This window comes from Rhinoraja longicauda, chromosome 1 (assembly GCF_053455715.1).
Source record: "Rhinoraja longicauda isolate Sanriku21f chromosome 1, sRhiLon1.1, whole genome shotgun sequence".
Taxonomy (NCBI): domain Eukaryota; kingdom Metazoa; phylum Chordata; class Chondrichthyes; order Rajiformes; family Arhynchobatidae; genus Rhinoraja; species Rhinoraja longicauda.
In genome coordinates this window covers 89,301,106-89,324,300 of record NC_135953.1, presented here as the reverse complement: position 1 = coordinate 89,324,300, position 23,195 = coordinate 89,301,106, and the positions used below count along the sequence as shown (strand labels likewise).

At 41.5% G+C, this 23,195-nt stretch overlaps 1 protein-coding gene across 1 annotated transcript; it reads left to right on the top strand.

The window, feature by feature from the left end:
• Positions 1 to 8,204: 8,204 nt before the first annotated feature.
• bmp3 (bone morphogenetic protein 3) lies at positions 8,205 to 22,149 on the top strand. The gene is made up of 3 exons (XM_078411106.1): positions 8,205 to 8,753; positions 16,988 to 17,883; positions 21,630 to 22,149. Exons 1-3 carry the CDS (start codon positions 8,468 to 8,470, stop codon positions 21,819 to 21,821), a joined length of 1,374 nt encoding a protein of 457 aa, XP_078267232.1. The 5' UTR covers positions 8,205 to 8,467; the 3' UTR covers positions 21,822 to 22,149.
• The last annotated feature ends 1,046 nt before the right edge of the window (positions 22,150 to 23,195 follow it).

Genomic DNA, 23,195 nt, shown 5'->3' with positions numbered 1-23,195 from the left:
AGAACATGAACAGTGGGCATTTCAGGTTAGGACCCTTCTTCAGACACAGAGCGGAAACTGGATCTGCCGTCTGTAATAACAACTTTTGAGTTTAACAATATTCTGGGAGCTTGTGCAGATGTACAGGTGTTGGGTGCTCATAACTCAAGGGCGACTTGTGTTTGTTTTGTGCTTTTGAACTTTACCGACTGGATGTGATTGGAAGAGGCCAATTCCACATTAATAAGAACAGCTAATCTCCCCTTGTAGCATCTCCAAGCTCATCTTGTTCTGAGCCAAGCTTTGTTCCCTCAATCCTGTCCCAGCTAAGTTGCTATTAACTCGTTCACTTCCTTTCTCCTACATTAGCTGATCCCACTCCTCAAGTATTGTCCATTCCCTCCATCTGTCCTCAACCCGCAGGCCCAGAGTAAGACCACCCCCACCCCCCTCGCAAACCACTGATCCACTGATGCAATTCCAACCTCCCTTTCCAAAGTCAATAGACAATAGACAATAGACAATAGGTGCAGAAGTAGGCCATTCGGCCCTTCGAGCCAGCGCCGCCATTCAATTTGATCATGGCTGATCATTTTCAATCTACCCTATTCCTGCCTTCTCCCCATACCCCCTGACTCCCCTGACTCCACTATCATTAAGAGCTCTTTCTAGCTCTCTCTTGAATGCATTCAGAGAATTGGCCTCCACTGCTCTCTGAGGCAGAGAATTCCACAGATTCACAACTCTCTGACTGAATTTGTTTTTCCTCATATCCGTTCTAAATGGCCTACCCCTTATTCTTAAACTGTGGCCCCTGGTTCTGGACTCCCCCAACATTGGGAACATGTTTCCTGCCTCTAACGTGTCCAACCCCTTAATAATCTTATATGTTTCAATAAGATCCCCTCTCATCCTTCTAAATTCCAGTATATACAAACCTAGTCGCTCCAGTCTTTCAACATACGACAGTCCCGCCATTCCGGGAATTAACCTAGTAAATCTACGCTGCACGCCCTCAATAGCAAGAATATCCTTCCTCAAGTTTGGAGACCAAAACTGCACGCCCCTCAGCCTTATTGATCTTTCTGCAGCCTTTGATTCTGTTAACTACATAAGTCATAGGAGCAGATTTAGGCCACTTGGCCCATCGAGTCTAGTCCACCATTCAATCGTAGCTGATCTCCTGCCTTCTCCCCATAACCTTTGACCCACCCTTACTAATCACGAATCTGTTAATCTCTGCTTTAAAAATACCCAATGTCATGGGCTCCACAGCTGTCTGTGGCAATGAATTCCCACAGATTCACTAACCTCTGATTAATGAAATTCCTCCTAATTTCCTTTCGCAGGGTGCGTCCTTTTATTCTGAGGCAGTGCCCTCTGGTCCTAGACTCGCCCACTAGTGGAAATATCCTTTCCACATCCACTCTATCCAGGGATTTCACTATACGGTAGGTTGCAATGAGGTCCCCTCTCATCCTTCTAAATTCCAGCTAGCACAGGCCCAGTACGATCAAACGCTCATCATATGTTAACCCAATCATCCCCGGAATCATTCTCGTAAACCTCCTCTGGACCCTCTCAAATGCCAGCACATCCCTGCTCAGATATAGGGTGCAAAACTGCTCACAAGACGTCCTCCTCCAATCCTTCTTCACCTTTATCCTTCCCGTCAACACTTACGTGATTCTGTGCCCTCCCATCAGTCAGAGAATCATCAGCAATAGTCTCACCTCACATGATAGCACCATTTGATTCGATGTTCCGCATTTACCAAGACTCTATTCATCATCTGCACTTTGCCCTCAGGATTCATCACCCAAAAACACATATTTGTTGATGACAATTAGCTCTCCTCCATCACTGGCTCTCAACATCCCCACTGACTACGATGCTTCTGAATGGATTTCTGACATCTAATACTCGTTAACTGGGAATCTTTTCCAATAGCACATTGAGAAGACCAAAACCATTGCTTCAACCCTCTTTACTAACTATATTCTCTGGTCATTGATCCTATCCTTCTCACTGACAACCACCTGAAACCAACTTCCTGTCATGTTTGACACAGAGATGGACTTTGAATCATGCACTGAGCCATCCACTTCAATAATATCTGACTCCACCCTGAGCAATAAATCTGCTGCTGAGAGCCCTAATAAAGTCTTAGTCGCAACTAAAACAGTCAATTAGAACGTCAATACTTTTGAGACTTCAGACACTAGACTTTAGAGATATAGTGTGGTCCATGCCGACCAGCGATCACCCCGTACACTAATACCATCCTATCAACTAGGGATAATTTTACCAAAGCCAATTAATCTGCAACCCTGTACATCTTTGGATTGTGGGAGGAAACCAGAGCAACTGGAGAAAACCCACACAGTCACAAGGAGAAAGTACAATCTCTGTACTGACAGCACCCGTAGTCAGGAACAAATCTGTGTCTCTGGCGCTATAACAGAGCTTTATTTGTCATTCGGTACCGAGGTACCGAACGAAACTACATAGCAGTCATAAAAAAATGAACACAAGACACATAACCCCAACACAAACGTCCATCACAGTGACTCCAAACATCCCCTCACTGTGATGGAGGCAACAAAACTTCCACTCTCTTCCCCACGCCCACGGACAGACAGCTCGTCCCCGACCGACCCACACAGTCCCCGCAAGGGGATGGAAGTCCCCGCGGCCGAATCGCACCGGGCGCTGAAACGTCTCGCGGCAGCAACTCTACGGCTGCATCACTGTGCCGCCCGTGACAACCTATTGTCAAGTCTTTGCAAGCTCTGCCCTTTGGTTGGCATCATGTTCCACATTATTTTTAATAGTAATAGTCAGTGAATCAACACAAAGATTAACAGTTAGTTGATCCCAGTGTATATACTAGGATCAAAAGCTCTTGGCCTTTCACTATTTAACCCGTAATTGTATCTCTCTTTATGATGGCATTTTGGTGCATGATACAGCTCCTGAATCACCATCTCTGGGCTTTGTCCATGCCTTTCTACCAACAGACTTCACATCCCTTCACATTCTCCTGGCCTATGCTCATTGATCTGCTCTCAGTAAATCAGATCTGATTTACTGAGAGCAGTAAATCTGTGGTCCAACAAACCTCTGGTGCCCATGTCCTGACTTGTACCGAGTTCCATTCACCTATAATTCCCATGTTTGCTGATTTACCTTGACAATTAAGCAGAGGCCTGATGTTTAATTTAACAGATTTGGTTTTGAATCCCTACACATCTTCAGCTTCCCCCTCCACTCTCTTTCTATAATCTCCTCCAATCCTATGACCCTCCAAGGTATCTGCTCACTTTCAATTATGACCTTTAATCAACTCTTAATGTAATTGCTGCTATGATTTCATTTGCTATCACCCTAACCTCAGGTATTCCATCCCAAAACCTTTCCATAGAACTTGTTATTCCCCAATTCAATGTGGTTTGTTTTCTGAAAGAGAGTATTCACAACCAACACTGTGTCAGTGAGTGAGTTGGAGGTGAGGAAGGGTGACTCTTAACGTAAGCTGTTGTAGAGCAAACAGGGTCAATTTACACAGTAAAAACAACGCTCTGCTGCCTGTGTACCAAACATGTGGATACAAACTACAACAACTTCTCCCAATAAAAACCGGGCAATTTCCCAGAAAATGCAACGAGTGAAGGACAGTTACATAAAAACCACGTGCATGAAGTAAATCTTACTCCCTTACAACAATGTAGTCATCAACTTGACTAATAGGCTCACCACCCAGTCATCAACATTCTGGATTGCTTTTGCACAGGCACTAAATATAACCTTTCGGAAATGTATTGCAATCATATTTTTGGTAAACCAAGCAATGTACATTGCTGTGTCCCAATTTAAGAAAACAAGGGTGGGGCTTTTTTTTACAATAACCACCATTGCACGCACTGCATGCCCACCCCACCATCTCATGAAAAAAGGCACAAAGTGCTGGAATAACTCAACGGGTCAGGAAGCATCTCTGGAGAACATGGATAGGTGATGTTTTGGGTCAGGACCCTTCTTTAGACTGACTGTACAGTTGTGGGGGGAGGAGGGGAGGGAGGGAGGGAGGGAGGGAGGGAGAAAGCTGGAAAATAAAAGGGGCAAGGACAATGCCTGGCAGGTAATACGTGAATAAAGGTGAGTGGTGGGGTGGGAGATAGTTAATAGGCAGGTTTGGACTAAGGCCAGAGATGAAAAGACTGAATGTGTGAGACAAAAGGATTGAAGAGTTGTGAATTGTGCAGCTGGATGTGTCCAGGTAGGGCACAAGGGGAGGGTGGGGAAGAAAAATAAGGGTGCGTGTGAAATAAGGGGGTTTAAGTTACATAAAATAGGAGAATCCAATGCCCATATCCGTGGGTTGGAAGTTCCCCAGCGGTATATGATGTGTTGTTCCTCCAGTTTGCGTGGGGCCTCACTCTGACCTTCTCGTGACAAGGTTGGCTGATGACAACACGGTGTGGATTCAGCCGAGGTAGTGATTGTTGGACTTTTGTCTCTCTCACCTGCAATGGCGCGGCAATGCTCGCACCCAGCAGAGGGCAGTATCAGTGCTAACTGCTCATGCAAGAGACTCAGTGAAAGACCCGCAGCTATTAAAGTCGGGCTCATCGTTGTTTCCCTGACCTCAAAATGGACATGCCGTCTGCCTTAACAGGGTTGTACACCCTGTTTTGTAACAGGCTTTCTATATCAGTTTTCAACCATATTTCTGAACCTGATCGGCATATATTTTGCGATATACTAGCCTTGTCCAGTATTTGCAAGTAACCCTTTTTTTTTTGCAGGCGAATTAACATCAGTTGAGCCATGTGATTCTCTCATAATTTAACTTCCGAACAGCTTTATTACTCGGCCGTATTTTTGTACCATGGTATCACCAGTGTGTGCCCAAGGCTACAGATCATCAAACAACATTGCAAACATGATTGAACTTTTTAATCCAGTCGGATGGTTTTGCGGTTTACATGTGGCACTAAGAATGTGTAGGGTGGAATACTACTTTAATACTCAAGGTGTTGTTGGACCTTATTTGGCAATGTCCACGCGGTTAGTCGCTGGGTTCTGCCAAAGCCCATTAATGCCGCTTCACTAAATAGAGATAATTCAGCGCCCTTTCTGGGTGAAACAAAAACGTTCAGCTTGTGTGCTGACTTCCATCTCCTGCTTCAGGCGGTGCCCTATATTTTTTGACCTTGAGCTCGCATCTTTGCAGGGACCAAGTGAATACTTTTCAATCGCCCACACTTCACCCTAAGGGATCAATAATTCTCCCAATTGCCCCTCACGAGGAAATCGATTGAACTCACTCCTCACCCCCATATTATTGGGATTTTTTAATTTAAAAATTTTAAAAATAAATACCTATAGTGTGAATTTGGACTGGTCCTGCAGCACAGAATCCCTCATTACAATTTCTGACCAGTCGCAGCACAGGGTTGGCGGAGACAACGTTTAATAATAAATAAGAATAAAACGTTGCACTCCGGAATGAAGAACGGAAAATGCTGCAAATGTTGGTGTCTGTTTGTCTATTCATAAGACCCCCTGTTTGTCTATTCATAAGACCCCGGTTCCTAAGCTTCAACCGTTCTCCTTCACATGTTAATCGATGCGTGGTGGTTTTCCTCTTTTTGTTGGACCTTAGCAGGACACGTGTCCAATATTTTGGGAGTGCTCCCTGTCCTATTTCAAAGGAGAAAAGATGGTCTGAAACGGTTAAGGAGAGCGCTTTAACCCACTCCCTGCTAACCCAACGTGTTTTTAATATGCCTTCTTAATTTCCTAAATAAACTTTAAGCAGAATAAATAAAAAAAATACAAGGCATACACAAAATAAAGATCAGTGCAAAAAAACCTTCACGTCGATATATTCATTGGAGTGAGTTTCGCAACTATCCATAAGCCAAGTACCCGTGCCACTCATGTGCCCTCTCCCACGCAGTGATATCTCTTCCGTTGTTTGAGGGGTGTCTCCACCCTACTTTACCCCTCAATAACCCGGAGCAGGAGAACCATAGTCTGTGCCCCCCCCCCCCCCGTCACAGAACCTTGGCGTTGGATGCAACAAGCTTCAGCGAGTCCCTCAGTTTTTATATAAAGGAACACTACCGGGGTGAACACGATCAAAGGTTGTTCTGGTCATAATGCCCTTGTCCGGGTAGAGTTAAAACTCCTCACTTCTATTCGTTAGGTAACAAATAATAATGTCAGCACGCCTAAGATTTAAGGAATTAATCTTCATTTTGTCGCCCTTGTAGTGTGTAATCTTGAAAGTTCTGATGGCGATTAGTTAAACAAGTGTAGTCAAGCAGAATCCTGTCGTTGAACAGAATTTAATTCACACTCAAGAAACTGAAAGGTAGTTAGTCGGGCAAATCCTGCAACTCCATTGCATTCTCGAAACCAGAGCATAGGTCAAGTTTGAAAGTAGTGTCGTGAGTCAATTTCTAATGGGTTTAGTTGGGAGGGGGGTCTGTTGGGTAGGGTCAAGTGCAGAGGTAATGTAGTCACTCAAATGGCAGGAATGTAAAACTGATTAAGGGTAAAAGTCAGATTAAGCATAAAGGTAAATCTGTCATTTCTTGGCAAGTGTGCTCCTCTTGGGGATTTGTGAACTGCGTCCTGGGAAAATTGGCGTAACTTAAACCTGATGGCAGATCCGTTAAACTGGTAAATGCAGGAAACATCCACTATGCAGCATTGTACACTTGTACATGTAACACGGTGGATTTAGAACGATCTGGGAAGATTAGGGTGGTGAACCTCTGCCACGTAAAAATAACTCAGTCATATATCCGCTCTTCTACCTGACTCCCTGGTTCAATGGTGCATTGAACGTACCTTTTGCTGAGGTGGGCAAATCAAATAGAAACATTTGGATTCATTTTCCCCAGTGCGTTCATGAAAAGACTACTTAATGCAAGCAATTCGTGCAACGATTTTTATTTGGGCTGTAAATACATTTACAGTCTGAAACATTGGTACTGGTAGATATTTCCCATATTAGGATAAATCTGACATTCAGTTACTTTAAAACCTTCGGTTAGAGAAATAAACACCTCTGAATGGACGTGTATAGATGTTGGCATTTTCTGTTTATGGGAAATCATTAGTTACTCATGGATGCTCGTGAAAGAGGGTATTTAAAGTCTTCTTCATGTCTTTATTTGGCATGTGTGACATGTGGCGCTGTGTCCGGGCCGGGAGCGCCACAGGATGCGTCCGCTTAATGCCATTCACTCCACAACAGAAGGGAGATCACGTTCAAAGCCCCAAATAAGCCACGCGATTCTCCGGCTACCTCAGAATCAGCTTTGTTGAAATATACTTTTTTTTTCTTGTTAATCTGCACCATTATTTTTTGTAGGATGAACCGGAGAGGATTTAATTTGTACGAACTGTCAACAATCTCACGGGGAGGGGCGACGGCGCTTCCTTTGTTAAAGGGAAATGCCAGGCGTAATTTGTGAATGATAGAAGTTTGTATTCCGAATGAACTTGGACACGAGTTTAATTCAGGACGTGATCAGGGGGCGAGTGTGAGTTAACGGCAAGGTAGTGAATAAAAAAATCGCCTAAATATTGGTTCGTACTTGATATTAAATATTCGACCGTGAATAAAGAGGGTGGGAATCAGAATTGGCCATTGCTCCATTCGAAAACTTTACTAACAAGCCTCATCCCCTCACTGTACCCATAAAAAACACTTCAATTGATTGGTTAAAATTAAATATGTTGGCGAGGACTCCAGGAAGTGGGCAGAGTGATTAATTTCGTTTCGAACTTCCTACTAAACTAGTGTAAAAACTGCTGCCTGACTCACAGTTAATAGATAAGTGAAAACAAAAATACTTGTTCCCAGTATAATAATAATCTTTCAAACATCCCACAGCCCTTCGATATTCATGTTACATATTCCGAGACATGTGGGTGAATTATCAAATCGTTCAGGACAGATTTACTCGGGTGCATCTCTCGTTCCCCGCAGCAGTCAATTTCTGCAATGTAACAATCCACAGTCTGGCTTACACACAGCTCTCGCATCTGAATATTTGATCTGTCACCTCTCGACATCTGAGATGTCTTTGGCTTTTTGAAGTCTGATTTGATTTAAGGGAGTGAAGCCGTGTGATTGGTCGGGCCGAAGCTCTGCCTTGTGCTAGGACACATAACACTCAGTCTGCACTCAGATAGGAACAGAACAGAAGAGTCCGAAACAGACAGAGAGGAGTAGAGGCAAGCGGCGACTACAGCCTAACGGCATCAGCGCACAAACTCAGCAAGGTCTGCAGAAAGTTATCTGCTCATCGGTCACCCACCTGCAGCCGCTCCAGAGCAGCACGGAACTCAACAGGAAGAGTCTTGGAACTTTCCCAGAGCAAAAAATAACCAACGCAAACTCTGTCTTTACTGCCTGAAGAGCTGTTATTTCCAGACCCGTGCGCAGTTTTGCTTTAAGTAGAGGATGGGCAGGTTTGGAGCGCTGGTGCTTGCGTGTGTCGGGTGGACCTGTTTAACGGCGGCATTCTCGGACTTGCTCAAGGATCACATCCGCGGGCTGAGGGCGATTTCTGGCTCGGCTGAGAATTCGACAGAGTCCTCCCGGAAGGAGAGCCCCTCCATCCCCACAGGGCCAGAGCTGCCCCAGGACACCATGTCGGAGCACATGCTGATGCTTTATGACAAGTATAATAAAGCTGGCTACCTGTTTAAGGATGGCAACACGGTGCGCAGCTTCAAAGCTAATCTGGGTAAGTAGAGAGGAGGGGTGGATGGCTCCAAGGACGGCTGTTCCATGCGGCAATATGCCACCACTAGTGCGAATGTCCTGGCACCAGAGCCCCCGAATACCCACCGGTGGGGTTTCACCGAGATCCCATTTATTGCACAGGAACTCCCAGGGGGAGCCGGGCAAACCTGGGGCGTACAATGGCTGCATTTTATAAGGCAGAGATAGGTCGATTCTTGATTAGTGCGGGTGTCAGGGGTTATGGGGAGAAGGCAGGAGAATGGGGATAGGAGGGAGAGATAGGTCAGCCATGGCGAGGTAGGTTTGATGGGCCGAATGGCCTAATTTCACTCCTATCACCTATGAACTTGAAAGATTACCGGTAGTCACTGGAGAGATTAGTGAATCTGAGAAGTACTGCTCTTGACACAGGTAAGTGTAGTCGTAAGAAAAATGTTCCGGTGTCTACCAATTCTGGTTGGCATGGTTGAGATGGAGTATTTCCATTTGGCAGCGCCTCTAACTGTAACCCCATAACCTTCCCTGCACCTGGCCATCTGTGTTGGGAGTCACGACAGATCTTCAGATAGCCTGACTGAGTGAGGTACTGGGTATGTATCACGCCGGTTATCAGCTGCTTATTTTCCATCATGTTTCCGGTAATGGTGACCCATACATATGAATAATTTGATATAAATTTAAATTCACTTTACTCCCTGCGGCCAGGACACTTGTCATACTCGTAATAGACTATTATATCTACGCAAAGTGTCAAAGGTAAAGCGTTGCATTTCACGCGCTCCCTCCCTGTCGTCCTGAAGGCTCATACTGGATGATTCACAGGGCTGCGACGGTCGATCAGTATTCCAATCAAATCGCAATGCCCAATATGTGAGCAAAGCCGAGCGTGTGCTGGTGATAAAGTGATTTATTCCATCCACACAAGTACTTGGGCTATCACTCAATACAAATTAGGGAGAGAGTTCCAGCGATTATTGTCACTCTAAAGTTCAGAAACATTGGGTTGCCACCACTACCATGGCAGATAACAAGTGATTCATCAGGTAGGGTGGAGGGCAATTGGAAGTGTCTTGACCTACCAACACCTAGCATGACATCCATATCTATTGTTTATTCTCTCGGGATGTGTCAATATTAAAAAAAATCAGTACTTTACAACCTGCATCACTTGAAGTCTTAAGTAAATCACTAAAGCTTCAATGCCATACCGTGGGCATTGAAAGTATGGGAGTTTAAGGTTTGTAATCCAAAGTTTCAGATGGAATCATAAACCATGGGAGCAAAGTTCAAGCACATTGAACTCCAGGTGTAATTTTCCTCCAGGTGTAATTTTCTTCAATTATCTGCATTGATTTGCTTATAATTGAGAATCCATTCTGTTTTGGTTGCTGTGTGTTAATACAATCTGCCAAAATGTAAGAATCCTATTTTTGGTGTAATTCCATAATTAGCTAGCTCATTCCCCAATCAGTACAGTTCATATAGAAATTATATAATGGGTTTTGTTTGCTAGAACCTGTACCTGTAATTAAAATTATGCTGTATCCAATATTGGCTATCAATTATATTATTTATAGGAAGAAATTATTGATAACGAAAATAAGGAATGTAAAGGGCCAGAAAAAGTTATCACAGTTTATCTGGCAGATCACAGGGTCTAAAAATTATTGGGCTCTTCCAACTTTGTCAAATTGGTCTGTCAATAATTTTAATAAAAAATAGCAAAAAATACCTGAATTGCTAAGCATGTCAGGCAGCATCTGTGGAGAAAAAAAGAAGGTCAAAGTTTCAGTTCAATGACCGTGCATTTTGCTCTCAGAATGGATTGACCTTTTCTGACATTGCACTACTGTCCAATCCAATGATTGATACTCTCTATTCAGTATGCACCGCGGTCATTAATTACAATCTCCCCTAAATGAATCCATTCCAAAATATTAGCCTTTGGTGTGTACCACAGCTTTAGAATGTCTGGAATACAATTCCTAATCTATGTGTGCTATCACAAAATGGAGGGAAAATCATAGAGCTATCCAGTTGACATTAATTCCACAAGTGTCTGCCTCGGTGGAAGTCTGAGGACAATATTTCTCTGTGCTTTCATAATCAAGGTTTAGCAATTGATGACATGAAGAGATAGAGAGATTTAAAAAAAAATTCTCTAAGCTCTGTCACGCATACAAATGGGTGGGCCACTGGTGAACCATACCGATGTGAGTGAAACAATAGCTACTGCCTTGAATAAAGTGGTGCATAATCCTTTGTCAATACGCTTCTTTACTGCCTGCCATATGGTTGACCGAAAGCATAAATGCTTGAACAGCAAGAAAAACATATACTGTAATTGAGTTTAAGTGTTCTGTTCCCTTATAGAAACAGGGCATAAGCATATAAATGGTCATTTCAATCAGTCTTACTTCAACTGTTTTATTATTTGTTGATACAAGGATAGGAATAATTAGTCTATTTTGATCTGGTTATTTTCAAAAAAACATGCAATATTGAGTTAATACTGATGGTTTTAGAAAAAAATTAATCCCCAGGTTACTTTTTTTCCATTTTATTTTAAGAAAAAGAGTATAAAAATGTCATTTTCAATAGTAATACGATAACCCACATTATTCTACGTTATTTTTCACCTCATGACATTCACTTTTCATTCTGTTTTAATTCTAAACAACCAAGCAAAATTGAATATTATCTCAATTTCACACAGCAAGGTATGGATACTGAATGACATGACTCAGTTTTCATGAGTTAGCACATCATGTATTAGTGGATTAGGCTTTGCATTCTCATTGTGTCCTGTCTACAAAGTCTGATTTGTTCAGAGGTCAGGATTTTACAATTCAGAATACTGCTAAATTGTAACATGTTTTTGGGGAATTTCAATGGGCAAAGAGCTCCCCCTGTCATCAATACTGTTTGGTCTGTAAGTTAACAAAAATGTTTGCGTGCTTCTGTTACATGCCAACAGATCAGAACTTTTCAGGAAGTCATCTATAACCAGAAGTGATTGTGATGCAAATACCCAATCACAGAATGAGTAATCAAGCAAACATGTTGTAAATGGCAGAGTAGAAAGGGAATGACTATAATGGGATAGGGACTTAGAGAGACTGAATGTTGCAGGTGGTTTTAGTGCGAGCTGAGAAACAATGATGAAGGCTTGTTAATCACACTTGATCTACCAGAAGGTGAAGTAAATAGAAGAAGGTGACGGTGGCACAGTGATTAGCATTGCTGACTTACAACTGCACAGTTGAGACCTGACTAGCACTGGACAGAAAACTTCTGAATCACAGAAATTGGCCCCCAATCAGCCTCCTGTGAGCAGGAGAAGTGTTCGTTTGAAGTAAGTCGGAAACCCGTCGGCTGAAATTGCAAAGGTTATTGCACATTAATTAGCTACACATTATGACAGAATTTAGTTTGATTTTAGTTGGAATTCATTAATTAGTACACCTCTGTACTGCAGATTAAAAACAGGCCAGATCATAGATTGCCGGACTGAACAATTTCAACCTGACAATAGTAAGTAGAATGGTCAAAAGTCACGAGTCAAGAGTGTTTTATAGTCATATGTCCCAAAACGGAACAATTAGATTCTTACTTACAGCAGCACAACATACATTATCAAACAAACAAATAAATAAACAAACAATAATAGTGCAAAGTCAAAAATAATGCCCACAAGTCTATGAAATTCACAGCCTATTTGGAGGTTACAGTGTTGCTGTAGGTGGGTGGCTGGAAAATCAGAGGGGAGCTGACAGGCATTTGAGAGAGAATACATTACAGGGAAATGAGAATGGCAGTGATTGTTTTTTCTCTGAGAGCCAGCAAAGCCAAACTGGCCAGTTCTGATAAAAACAAGAAATGCTAGTTATCTAAACTTAATGAATTGAACGCTGGGTAATTGAACATAATGTACCCAGCTGGAAGATGAAATGCTGGTTCTTGAGCTTAGAAGTGATTTTCTTGCAGGTCAAAGTCAGAGATCAGAGTTGGAGTGAGATGAAGAATTGAAGTTCTGAGCAAACAAGACTAAAGTATTCTACAAGAAAACTCAGCCAGTTGGCATTTGTTGGGCATCCTGGTGTAGGTGGAGGGTGGAGATTGAACATACAGGGTGAAAATGAGCTAGTTGGGCCAGGAAAATGGAAACTGTCAAAATGGTGGAGAGCAGCAGAAATATAACAGATGTAATTAGGAAGAAATGTTGAGGTGGGAAGAAATTAATTCTGTTGGGCAAGAACAAATTGAAACAATGTGTTCACTGGCTAATTCCTGCAAATAGAATTCTGCTGACATGGAGCCATGCTGAATGAGTTGCTGGAGCTGTCCTACAATGACCTATACCACCCACACTTCATTCTAACATTCCTGCACACTAGGAGAGCACCTCACATAACTGCACCTCATTTGTCGTGGCCAGCATCAAGCTATTTTAACTAATCCTGAAGCCATCTATGGGACGTTTTTCAGTCTCAACCACTGAAATTATAGGAGCACAATATGTTGACCATATCAGAAAGGAGTTGAAAAAAGGGATTTTAGATACTTCCTCTATTTTGAAGAAATAAAATGAACATAGTTGACAGCTTTCCTTTGGCTTTGTGGAAATACTTTTCAACATTCTATAGTGGCGTGCCAGACTCTTTTAAGTGAACTCCTTCAATGATACTTTTGTGGCAAATTGTTACTTAATGTATATGGTTAATCCACTTAAATTTAAGTTCACTTCTTATGTAGATGTTATTGGTCTCAGCCTGTGGACAGCCGGGAAAGCTATAGGAACTGGCAACATCGACACCCTAGTCTGGAAGTGGGAAATGGAATGTAGCGTAAAAATGTTCATTCATCCACAGATTATTTTGTAAATGTTGAGAAATTGAAATTTGTGTTCAAAAGGGACTGAACAAATAATCACTGGAAGGCAAATGGTATGTTGACCAGTATAGCAAGGGTATTTGAGTACACAAGTAAATATGTCTTCATTCAAAGGATCCTTGTTAGATGCACATGGAATAATGTGCACAGGTTTTGTCTTTTTGCAGTAAGAGGGATATATTTGTGATTGATGGAGTACAGCAAAGATTCACCACATTGATTCCTCGGATTGGAGATTTGTCTGATGAGGAGAGCTGAAGTGGACTGAGTGATACTCTCCAGAATTTAAGAGAATGAAAGATAATTTCATGGAAATGTACCTTAAAGGCTTAACAAGGTAGATGCAATGATGATGTTTCCAGACTGGGATATTTGGAACTAGGAAATCACAGTCTCAAAATAAGGAATCAACCATTCAGAACTTAGAAGTTTTTCCATACAGAAGGTGTGGAATTCTCTACCCAAGAGGAGTGTAGAGGCTCAACCACTGAGTATATGCAAGGCAGATTTTTGGACTTCGAGAGAATTAAGGAATTATATAGAGTTTGTACAGAAAAGTGGCACTCAGGTTAAAATATCATCACTTTGAATAGTACACCAGGTGGAAAAGACTGAATTGCCTATTCCTGTTTCTATTTTTGTATGTCAATATTTTTGGAGTCAGTACTTACTACAGGTATGGTGTACTGGTGACTGAGGGGATCAATGTTTTGGCTGGTGGACAGAGCACCAACCAAGTGAGCTGCTTTGTTCTGGATACTGACGAGCTGCTTGAGTATTGTTGGAGCTGCATTCACCCAGGCAAGCAGAGTGTATTCCATCGCATTATGTTATCATTATTATTATACTATTCCATTATGTTGGAAAGGCTCTGAGGAGTTGGGAGTTGAGACGCTGGCTGCAAAACACCCAGCTTTTGAGCTGCTCTTGTACATGTGCAGATTTCATTGTTCACAACGGACATGGTATTGGTATGTATGAGTTTGGGTAAACATGATGCTGTTACAATCACCGTGCCCTTCCACTGACCTCTACTCGGAAACACGGCCCTGATCCAGTGTAAGCTTTAAAGAATACAAAATGTGAAAAAGAGCCATTTTCAGTCCATCTGCCCCAAGTGCAATACTTTTCTTCACTTCTGCGTAATTTATGCACTGAGACATTTCTAAGAGTCATAGAGTCATACAGCGTGGAAACAGGCCCTTCAGCCCACTTGCCCACATCGCCCAACATATCCCATCTACACTAGTCCCACCTTCCTGTATTTGGCCCATATCCCTCTAAACCTGTTCTATCCATGTATTGTGCACAGAAAGAGATGTGAATAATTCTGAGGAAGAAGACATTTTTTGGCTGAAGATCTTTTGGGGGGGGGGGGGGGGATAAATGTTTCCCTTTTGCAATAGAAAACTTGCAACCATTTCATCTCTAATTATTAATGAGTCTGGGAATAGTTTTTAATCTTAAAGCTGTGTTTTACAGCAACCCCCGTGAACTTCGCAGTGTTGACTAGTCTAAAAATCCTTTTGTTTACCTCTTCCAATTTTAAAAAATGTTTTAGCATATTTCTTTGTTTAAGCAACTTGTATTTCATTCCAGGACACATACATCTGGAATATAATTAATTGTTGTTGGTAACTGTCAAACCAACACCTGACTAAATTTGAGACCATTGGACCACTTCATTATTAATAGCTCAACAGCACCATCTTCTGTAGAGAGAGGGAATTAATCCTAGCTCCTGAGTCAAATCTTTCCGCAAGTTAAATGTTTACTGCACTTCAAAGAAATAAGGTATAGAATCTACAATTAAATACTTCAAAGGTGGGTACCATTGTTAGTCAAGCATAGCAACCATTTTACAGATGGCAGGATTTCACACACACCAAGAATAATATAATTATTTTTTCACCTGTTTGATTGAAGAGAGAATTAATTGTGAAATTAGGGGGCTGATTTTTATTTTGTTTAATCAGTGTTGTGGAATTCTTAACATCCACCTGCTCTTCCACATTTAAAGCTTCTAATGTCTTTACACAGCACTGAAATAACATCCTAGATTATATGCTGGAATCCTAGGAGTAAAAATGTGAGTGCCTTACATAATTGGCATGACAATGACTAGTGCTTGTGTATATCTTGCTTGAATATTTAAGCCATTGCTATATTTAATTGGTCCTATTGTTTGTCATATGCCAGGCCTAAATCTGGTTTAACCACTCACTAGCATAACTTCTCTCCTATGACAAAATGGATATACACTGTTCATAATGTTTAAAAAATCAATGAAATCCAAGCACTGAACTTCACTAATAGGCAGTTTATATTAAGATGCATACTTCATAGTATCATTGGCAGCACACTGCTTCTGAATCATTTGATTGTGACCTGTCTTTACTCCAGAGTGCAAATATCCATTGGAGGACTGAGAAAATTCTGTTTCATTGGATGCCATATAAAATTTAGGCTTGATATATAAGATCCCATGTCATTAATGTGAAGATGAGCAAATGAGGCATCTCTGATGTTCTCAGCCAACATTGTGAAAACTAATTACCTGCAATAGCGTCTGCATTCAGAGGTAAATCACTGGCTTTGCTTAAAGTCTTCCTATAAATGAAAGTCGTTATATCTGAAGCAGGTTCTGAGAATATATCCTGATATCCTGAATATATCCTGCTCAATTTGTCCATTGGCCCACTATCCCAGGCCTTGCCCTTCTGGGATTTGGCATTTAGGCCCTGGTGGGATAGCCTGCTGCCAGTTACCTGCGGAAGAACAAGAGGTACTTAAACAATATTAGATATGTCCACTGCCATTATGGCAGTGTAGTCAGGAGTGAGGCTTCATCCTTCAGTACTCAGAGTAAGAAACAAATGGATAAAGCAAAGCAAATAAAGAAATATATTAAATTATCAAGATAAAGAGATACTGAAAAAAATTGATGATGACAAAGTCATAACTAATTTACAATGCCATATTTGGAATCCTGATTACCTCTATTATCTGATTACCTTACATTCTCAAAAATGTAAAATCTCATTATATTTAGAATTTGAATTAATAATGCCTCATCGTAGCATCATGATTTAAATTTTCAATGGAATATCGTAAAACGATTCGATGTCAACCAATGTGCTAATAAATGGAATACATTTATTTAATGCTCAACAATGGAAATGCAGTCCAGAAAGTATATTTTAAGACATTCCTTCAAGGGATTTGATGTGAATTGGGCAATTAAACTGTCTGAATAATAGCAATGAAATTTTGTAATGTCATGGTAGACTTGCTTCATTGTTAGCTAATAATTGACCTTTTACCGTTTTGTTGCAATTGTAGGATGGATTGGAGGCAAACAGCTGCAGATTTTTAACCTGACCTCTTTGGCAAAATCAGAAGACATTTTGTCTGCCACTTTACATTATTATGTAGGTGACCTTGCGAACAACACTCGGATGTGTCCTGGCTGCAATCATCGTTTTCATAGAAAACAAGTCAACATTGATCTATCCATCTGGGTTTTTGGCATTGTCAACAATAATACCAGAATTCGGGGCCGTTATGTGATAAGTACTTCAACTTTTTATCGAGACTTTCTCTTTTGGCAGTGGAAAGACATCACACGAGCGGTAAACAATATCAAGTCAAACGATAATCTATTGATTGGAATTGAGATCACATCATCAGGTCCAACCTTTTGGACGCAGTTGCTTTCAAAGCTTCCGCCTTATATATTGGTGTACGCGAATGATTCTGCAATTTCAGAACCAGATAGTGTGACAAGAACCCTTCAGAGAAGGCGGGGATCCATCGTTACCAAAATGCAGAGTTTGGGAATCAGTGCGGCAAATAGGACATTAGAACTGAGGAGGAAACGGTCCACTAACTTACTCATGCCCTTGCATAACAACGAGCTACCCGGAGCAGAGTATCAATACAATGAGGCTGATGCATGGGAGACAAGGAAGCCTTATAAAAAGCTGCTTCCTCGGCCAACAGACCAGCAGAGGAAGGGGAAACAGAGGAAGGGCAACAGGCAAAAAGCACAAACTCTACAGTTCGATAAACAAACATTGAGGAAAGCAAGACGGAGACAGTGGAATGAGCCCAGAAACTGTGCCCGCCGTTACTTGAAAGTGGATTTTGCAGACATTGGATGGAGTGAGTGGATAATTTCTCCCAAGTCTTTTGACGCCTACTATTGTGCAGGTGGTTGCCAATTCCCTATGCTAAAGGTGCGTGCCATTTTTCATATTGTAATTTGTCACTTTCTTGACATCCTGGGAACAAATTAAGTTGGTAAGCAACTATTTCTGAGCCCAACCATTGCCTCTATGCATTATAAGAGGCACATTGAAATCATCTTAATGCCGATATACCATTGAGGTAGCCTATTTAGTACTTACAAGCTTGAAATACAGTTTAATACATATGTATCTAATTTGTTTATATGCTCTTAAAAGCAAGATTAACCTATTTATTTTGAATGAGTTCATATCTCAGGTATTTGAGAGCAAAGAACAGAATGTTAACATTTTTGGGTTGCTTGGTAAAGCTGTGCTGATTTTCAGTAAACTGGAAAATCATCCAATCTATAAGTTGTACTGCATGAATTTAATAAAACAGGTGGACCATATTCACTAGATCCTGGAAATATGCATGGAAATTCCAGGATGCATTTACTCTATATCTATTTAGTGATCTTCCTCTAAATGTTGCCTGGTATCTGATGAATCCAGAGTTTAGCCAGCACCAGCAGTGCTGTTCGCTGCCTGAATACTTCACAGGGAGGCCTGTGTAGTGAACACCGACCCAGTAAAAGTGCGCCCCCTACTGCCTAATACTAATTTTTTCTTCTTAAAGAGAATGGTCACTGTGACCTGAGAATGCTCTGGGTGTCATACAGGTGAGAACTGAAGCTAACTTGGCAAACTAAGAAGCATGGGTTTAAAGTGGAAGACAGTGCCTCCAAGTTTTCGAATGCCTTGGAGGTTTTGTTGGAGCGGTTGGGAAGGAGATGTCCTGGTTCTGTGGAGCCCAGCAGGCCTTCCAGATACAGTCAGAAAATACTGTAGTCACTGAAAGTCAATACCAGGAAGCACGACTTGATGATAAAATGCTAGAAGAAGTTCAGGGGAGTGGCTACACCAGTGGTTGCATCTGCGGTGCATTATCTCAATATTTGTGCCATTAGCGTCTGACACCCACAATTGACCACAACTTCATGACTCAGTTACCAACGATTTCTCTGAATCAGGACTCCTGACCAACACTCACTGCACTTTGACCCACTTAATCCTGTTGATCGCACACCCATTTGTATACACATTTCAAAACTGTTAACCGCATCTTTGAAAAGCACTGCACAATACTCTGCCCTCCAGGACAAGGTGGTGCACCGCCAGATGCAGCAACCGCAAACAGGGAGCAAAAGATATGCCTGCAGATCCTGAACCCCAGGAACAGATAGTGTCAGCCATTTTGAGAAGTTGCTGAGGTTGGAGCCCAGAGATTGGCTGAAGAGAAAATCAAGGATGACAGAATCTAGTACCTAATTCTGCTTTTCACATTCCATTTCTCTGCCAACTTCCAGTTTATAACTGCAAATTGAGTGAGGATGTTCCTCTTACTTTCCTTACACCATTACTTTCCCACTATAGAAGCAGCTCACATTGCATACTAGTGGTAACAGTACAGCTTCCAAAGTATCCTGCCAAGCAGCAATGTGATGTTCTGTAGTGCAAGTTCAGATTGTTGCATCGAGACCACAACAATCCAGCAACCTGCTCCCCAATGGATCGTTAGGATTACTGAGGGCAGTGACCATCTTGGTACCAAGATCTTCTTTAATCACTCAGGAAGAGAGCATTTATTCTAATACTCTTCCCTTCTGTCAGTGACCTTACCATTGCCAGGCAACTAGCTGGCACATGCTGCTGCTGTTCATGCCAAATGGTGTGGGTCCACATCTGGGCTTAGAAGGCCCAGTCATTCAATGGCCAGCTGTAGTCTTGGCCCACACCTGCTGGACCCCTGCGGAAGTACAGCACTAGGAGAGGCAGAGGCACAGAAGGGAAGGGGCAAAGGTGATCAGTTTATATTTGTTTGCTCTTTGGCATGATTATATTATAAAGTTAGTTTGGGATGGTTATGCTGCAAGGAAGCCTTCTACCAGAGGGAAGGTCATCTGTGGCATTGTTGTTAAATGCCAAGTTAGGTTGTGGTCACTGGAACCTGACTGTGGAACAAGTTACAGACAGCGCTGTCAAAAAGGTGCTCTGCAATGCAGCTTCTCTTCCTCTTTCCGTGGTTCTGCTATCTCCAGCTTTTGCTCCTCGACTGCCTGCTTTTAGGTGGTTGTCTTTTGATGGTGAAGTTGTGCAGCATTCAACGTGTAAGACTCTCCCAGAACCATCCAGGCAGTGGAAGGGGTAGGACAGCAGGTTGACAGTGTGCCATTTGGCCCATCAAGTCTACTCTGCCATTCAATCATGGCTGATCTATCTCTCCCTCCTAACCACTTTCTCCTACTGCTGACACCTGTACTAATCAAGAATCTATCGATCTCTACCTTAATAATAGCCACTGACCTGCCTTCACAGTCTTCTGTGGCAAAGAATTTCACAGTTTCACCACCCTCTGACTGGGGCTTATCTACACAACTGTTGTGCAAATGTTCATAGTCACAATGACCTGATCACCGACAGAGACAAGGCCTACCTTTTGCCTGCTGTGGCGGCTGCAGACCAGGGCAGGAGTCAGTGCGCATGTCCTTAATGCTGAACCATCCTGCACACTGTTCCTTGCTGGGATTCAGCGAGGCAGATTGCACTTTGAAGAAGCCCCTCCAACTGCCAGCAGTCTCCCCCCTTCTTTTTACAGCCTCTGCTCAAGTTCCCAGTCAGACTGTATTTCAAGATGACTGCCCATTGATGTACCCATCTCTAGAAATAAGTTTGTGCACATGCTTCACTTTGGCGTAGTTTTACAGAACATGTCAAATCCTTCCTGCATCAATTTGCAGACTCCATCAATTTGAAGTAATGTGCTCAACGAAGCAACAGCAATAAATATTTAGTCAGCAATTGATCCAAAAGGGAGAAGTGCTTCCTTTAAATGAAATCAATAAAGAGGCATTGGGTTCCTGAACATGAATTTTGTCACCTGTCTTCATAAGAAGGCATTAATTGGAGAAATTAGTTTTAAAATGGCAACATTGGTCTCAGATCAGAGTTCAAGCTACTTCATGCCTCAATTTGCCTATTTGCAACAGATACTCTTCACAGCTGAATTATGGTTAATTTCACTTCTTCCACCCACCAGCTCCCACTGTCCCCCACTCCTTGCATCCAATCTCAGTCTGTAATGAACATTTTGATTTAACCTTTTCATTTTATTGCAGTACTATTAAATAATTAAGTAATTTGAAATATAACACAGTTATGTGAATCAATGCAAATATATTATTTGAAAATCAATCAATTTATCTTTTAAAACACCTTACAATAGTTCACATGTTTTGAGCGTAAGTTATTATTTAATATTAATTGTCAACACTTTGTAATGCATATTTCAGAATGCACATTTCTCTGGCAACTTTTCGGTAAATTGTGCCCTCACAGAATGAAATTCAAGGCATAACTTGACACCACAGATACTCCATTTACACACTTAAACAGTACTTGTTGCCAACAGATAATAAAAATTACCATTGACACTGGTTGCCGGTAGACTCTGAAATGGTCATGTTCAATGGAACATAGAAATTGCAGTTGGACCCTCGGGCATATTGAGCCATTTATTTGGATCTTGAATAACCTGCATTGTCACTCTACTTAATCACTAATATATTGGGAATTAAGGATCTGCTTCATAGAAATCATGTTAATGTCTTTATGTCATCTATGTGGGGGGAAATTGAAGTATATGTAAAGATGTTCAGTGGTGTTGATGTTAAATGTTCTTTTCTTTCTTCCTTCAGTCATTGAAACCATCCAACCATGCCACGATTCAGAGTATAGTGAGAGCAGTGGGTGTGGTTCCAGGGATACCAGAACCATGCTGTGTACCCGAGAAGATGTCATCGCTAAGCATCTTATTTGTTGATGAAAACAAAAATATTGTGCTGAAGGTCTACCCGAACATGACAGTGGAATCATGTGCTTGCAGATAACTCCAAGGAGTGGGTGTGCTTTGATTTTTCGGTATGCACTGCAGGTTTTTTTTTTTTCCTTTTTCATTTTGAATGAAAGAAGTCTTCCAATTAATGAGAACCAGCAGTGTCTTTGGATGAAAGGATCTGAAAGATGATTTATCTTGTTCTTGAAAAACACAAACGCCTGCATTAAAGAAGCAACTTTCTGAAGCAACAGCACATGGAGGTGCCAGAGTCCTTGTGTCTAGAATTCAGGATTGCGAATGGAGCTCCATTTACTGTAGGTTTCTTTTAAGCTTTTAAAGACAAATTGATAGAAATTGCCGTTGCACTTCAACAGATACTCTTCACAGCTGAATAATGGTTAATTTCACTTCTTCCACCCACCAGCTCCCACTGTCCCCCACCCCTTGCATCCAATCACAGTCTGTAATGAACATTTTGATTTAACCTTTTCATTTTATTGCAGTACTATTAAATAATTAAGTAATTTGAAATGTAACACAGTTATGTGAATCAATGCAAATATATTATTTGAAAATCAATCAATTTATCTTTTTAAACACCTTACAATAGTTCACATGTTTTGTGCATAATGTATTATTTAATATTAATTGTCAACACTTTGTAATGCATATTTTGGAAGATATGGTATGATATTCAGGCAGACAAGGAAAATTAGTGCTCAGAGCAACAGGCTGGTTGCAGGATGTTTTCTGGAGCTTTTCTGGAGAATGTACCTGCCAGGTATAGCTGCAGCACATCATGAATCACCCATAATTAACAGAACTGCAATGATTCAGTGGTACCTGTGTTCCAGATTCAGTATTCCAGTTTCAAAAGGACAAACAAAACAGAACAATGTTACTGGATCTTTGTCAGTTCCATGAACTACATTGGGCTTAACAATATGTGTCAGTCAGTAAAAAAGATGCAACATTTCTTTCTCCAACTGAAATGCCCCTCCTAATATTAATTGGACCAAAAAGAAGAGAGGGATTGTAAGACCGCAGCAGCTACCAGACCTGTCCTCGGGCTTAGTTCATGAACTGGTCCCTTCAATACAAAGCTGCAATAACATAGTTGCTATAATTGCTTCTGTGGTTACTGAATTGTCAAAATTGTTAAATATTTGTTAGTTTGGTTGGAGGTTCTATTATTCACGATTTACGCTTTAATGTTGTGTTAACCAAGCATTTATATACAAATAAATACAGTACATTTCTGCTAATGCATTATCTGATGGTTCAGAATCCAAATGATTCAGCATCTGCTTCACTGGGTGCTGACTGTCAGTTCTTGCGCTCCTTTTAAACTCACCAGCATCCCAGTTCCTCTGCTCTCGGAGGTGTTACAGATTCTGCTTTGTAGCTCTTTAAAAAACAATTACAA

Excerpts from the sequence above, each read along its gene's own strand:
- bmp3 (XM_078411106.1), top strand. The coding sequence starts at position 8,468 with ATGGGCAGGTTTGGAGCGCTGGTGCTTGCGTGTGTCGGGTGGACCTGT. Across the intron at positions 8,754-16,987 it reads CAGCTTCAAAGCTAATCTGG|GATGGATTGGAGGCAAACAG; the intron begins GTAAGTAGAGAG and ends TTGCAATTGTAG. Across the intron at positions 17,884-21,629 it reads GCCAATTCCCTATGCTAAAG|TCATTGAAACCATCCAACCA; the intron begins GTGCGTGCCATT and ends TTCTTCCTTCAG.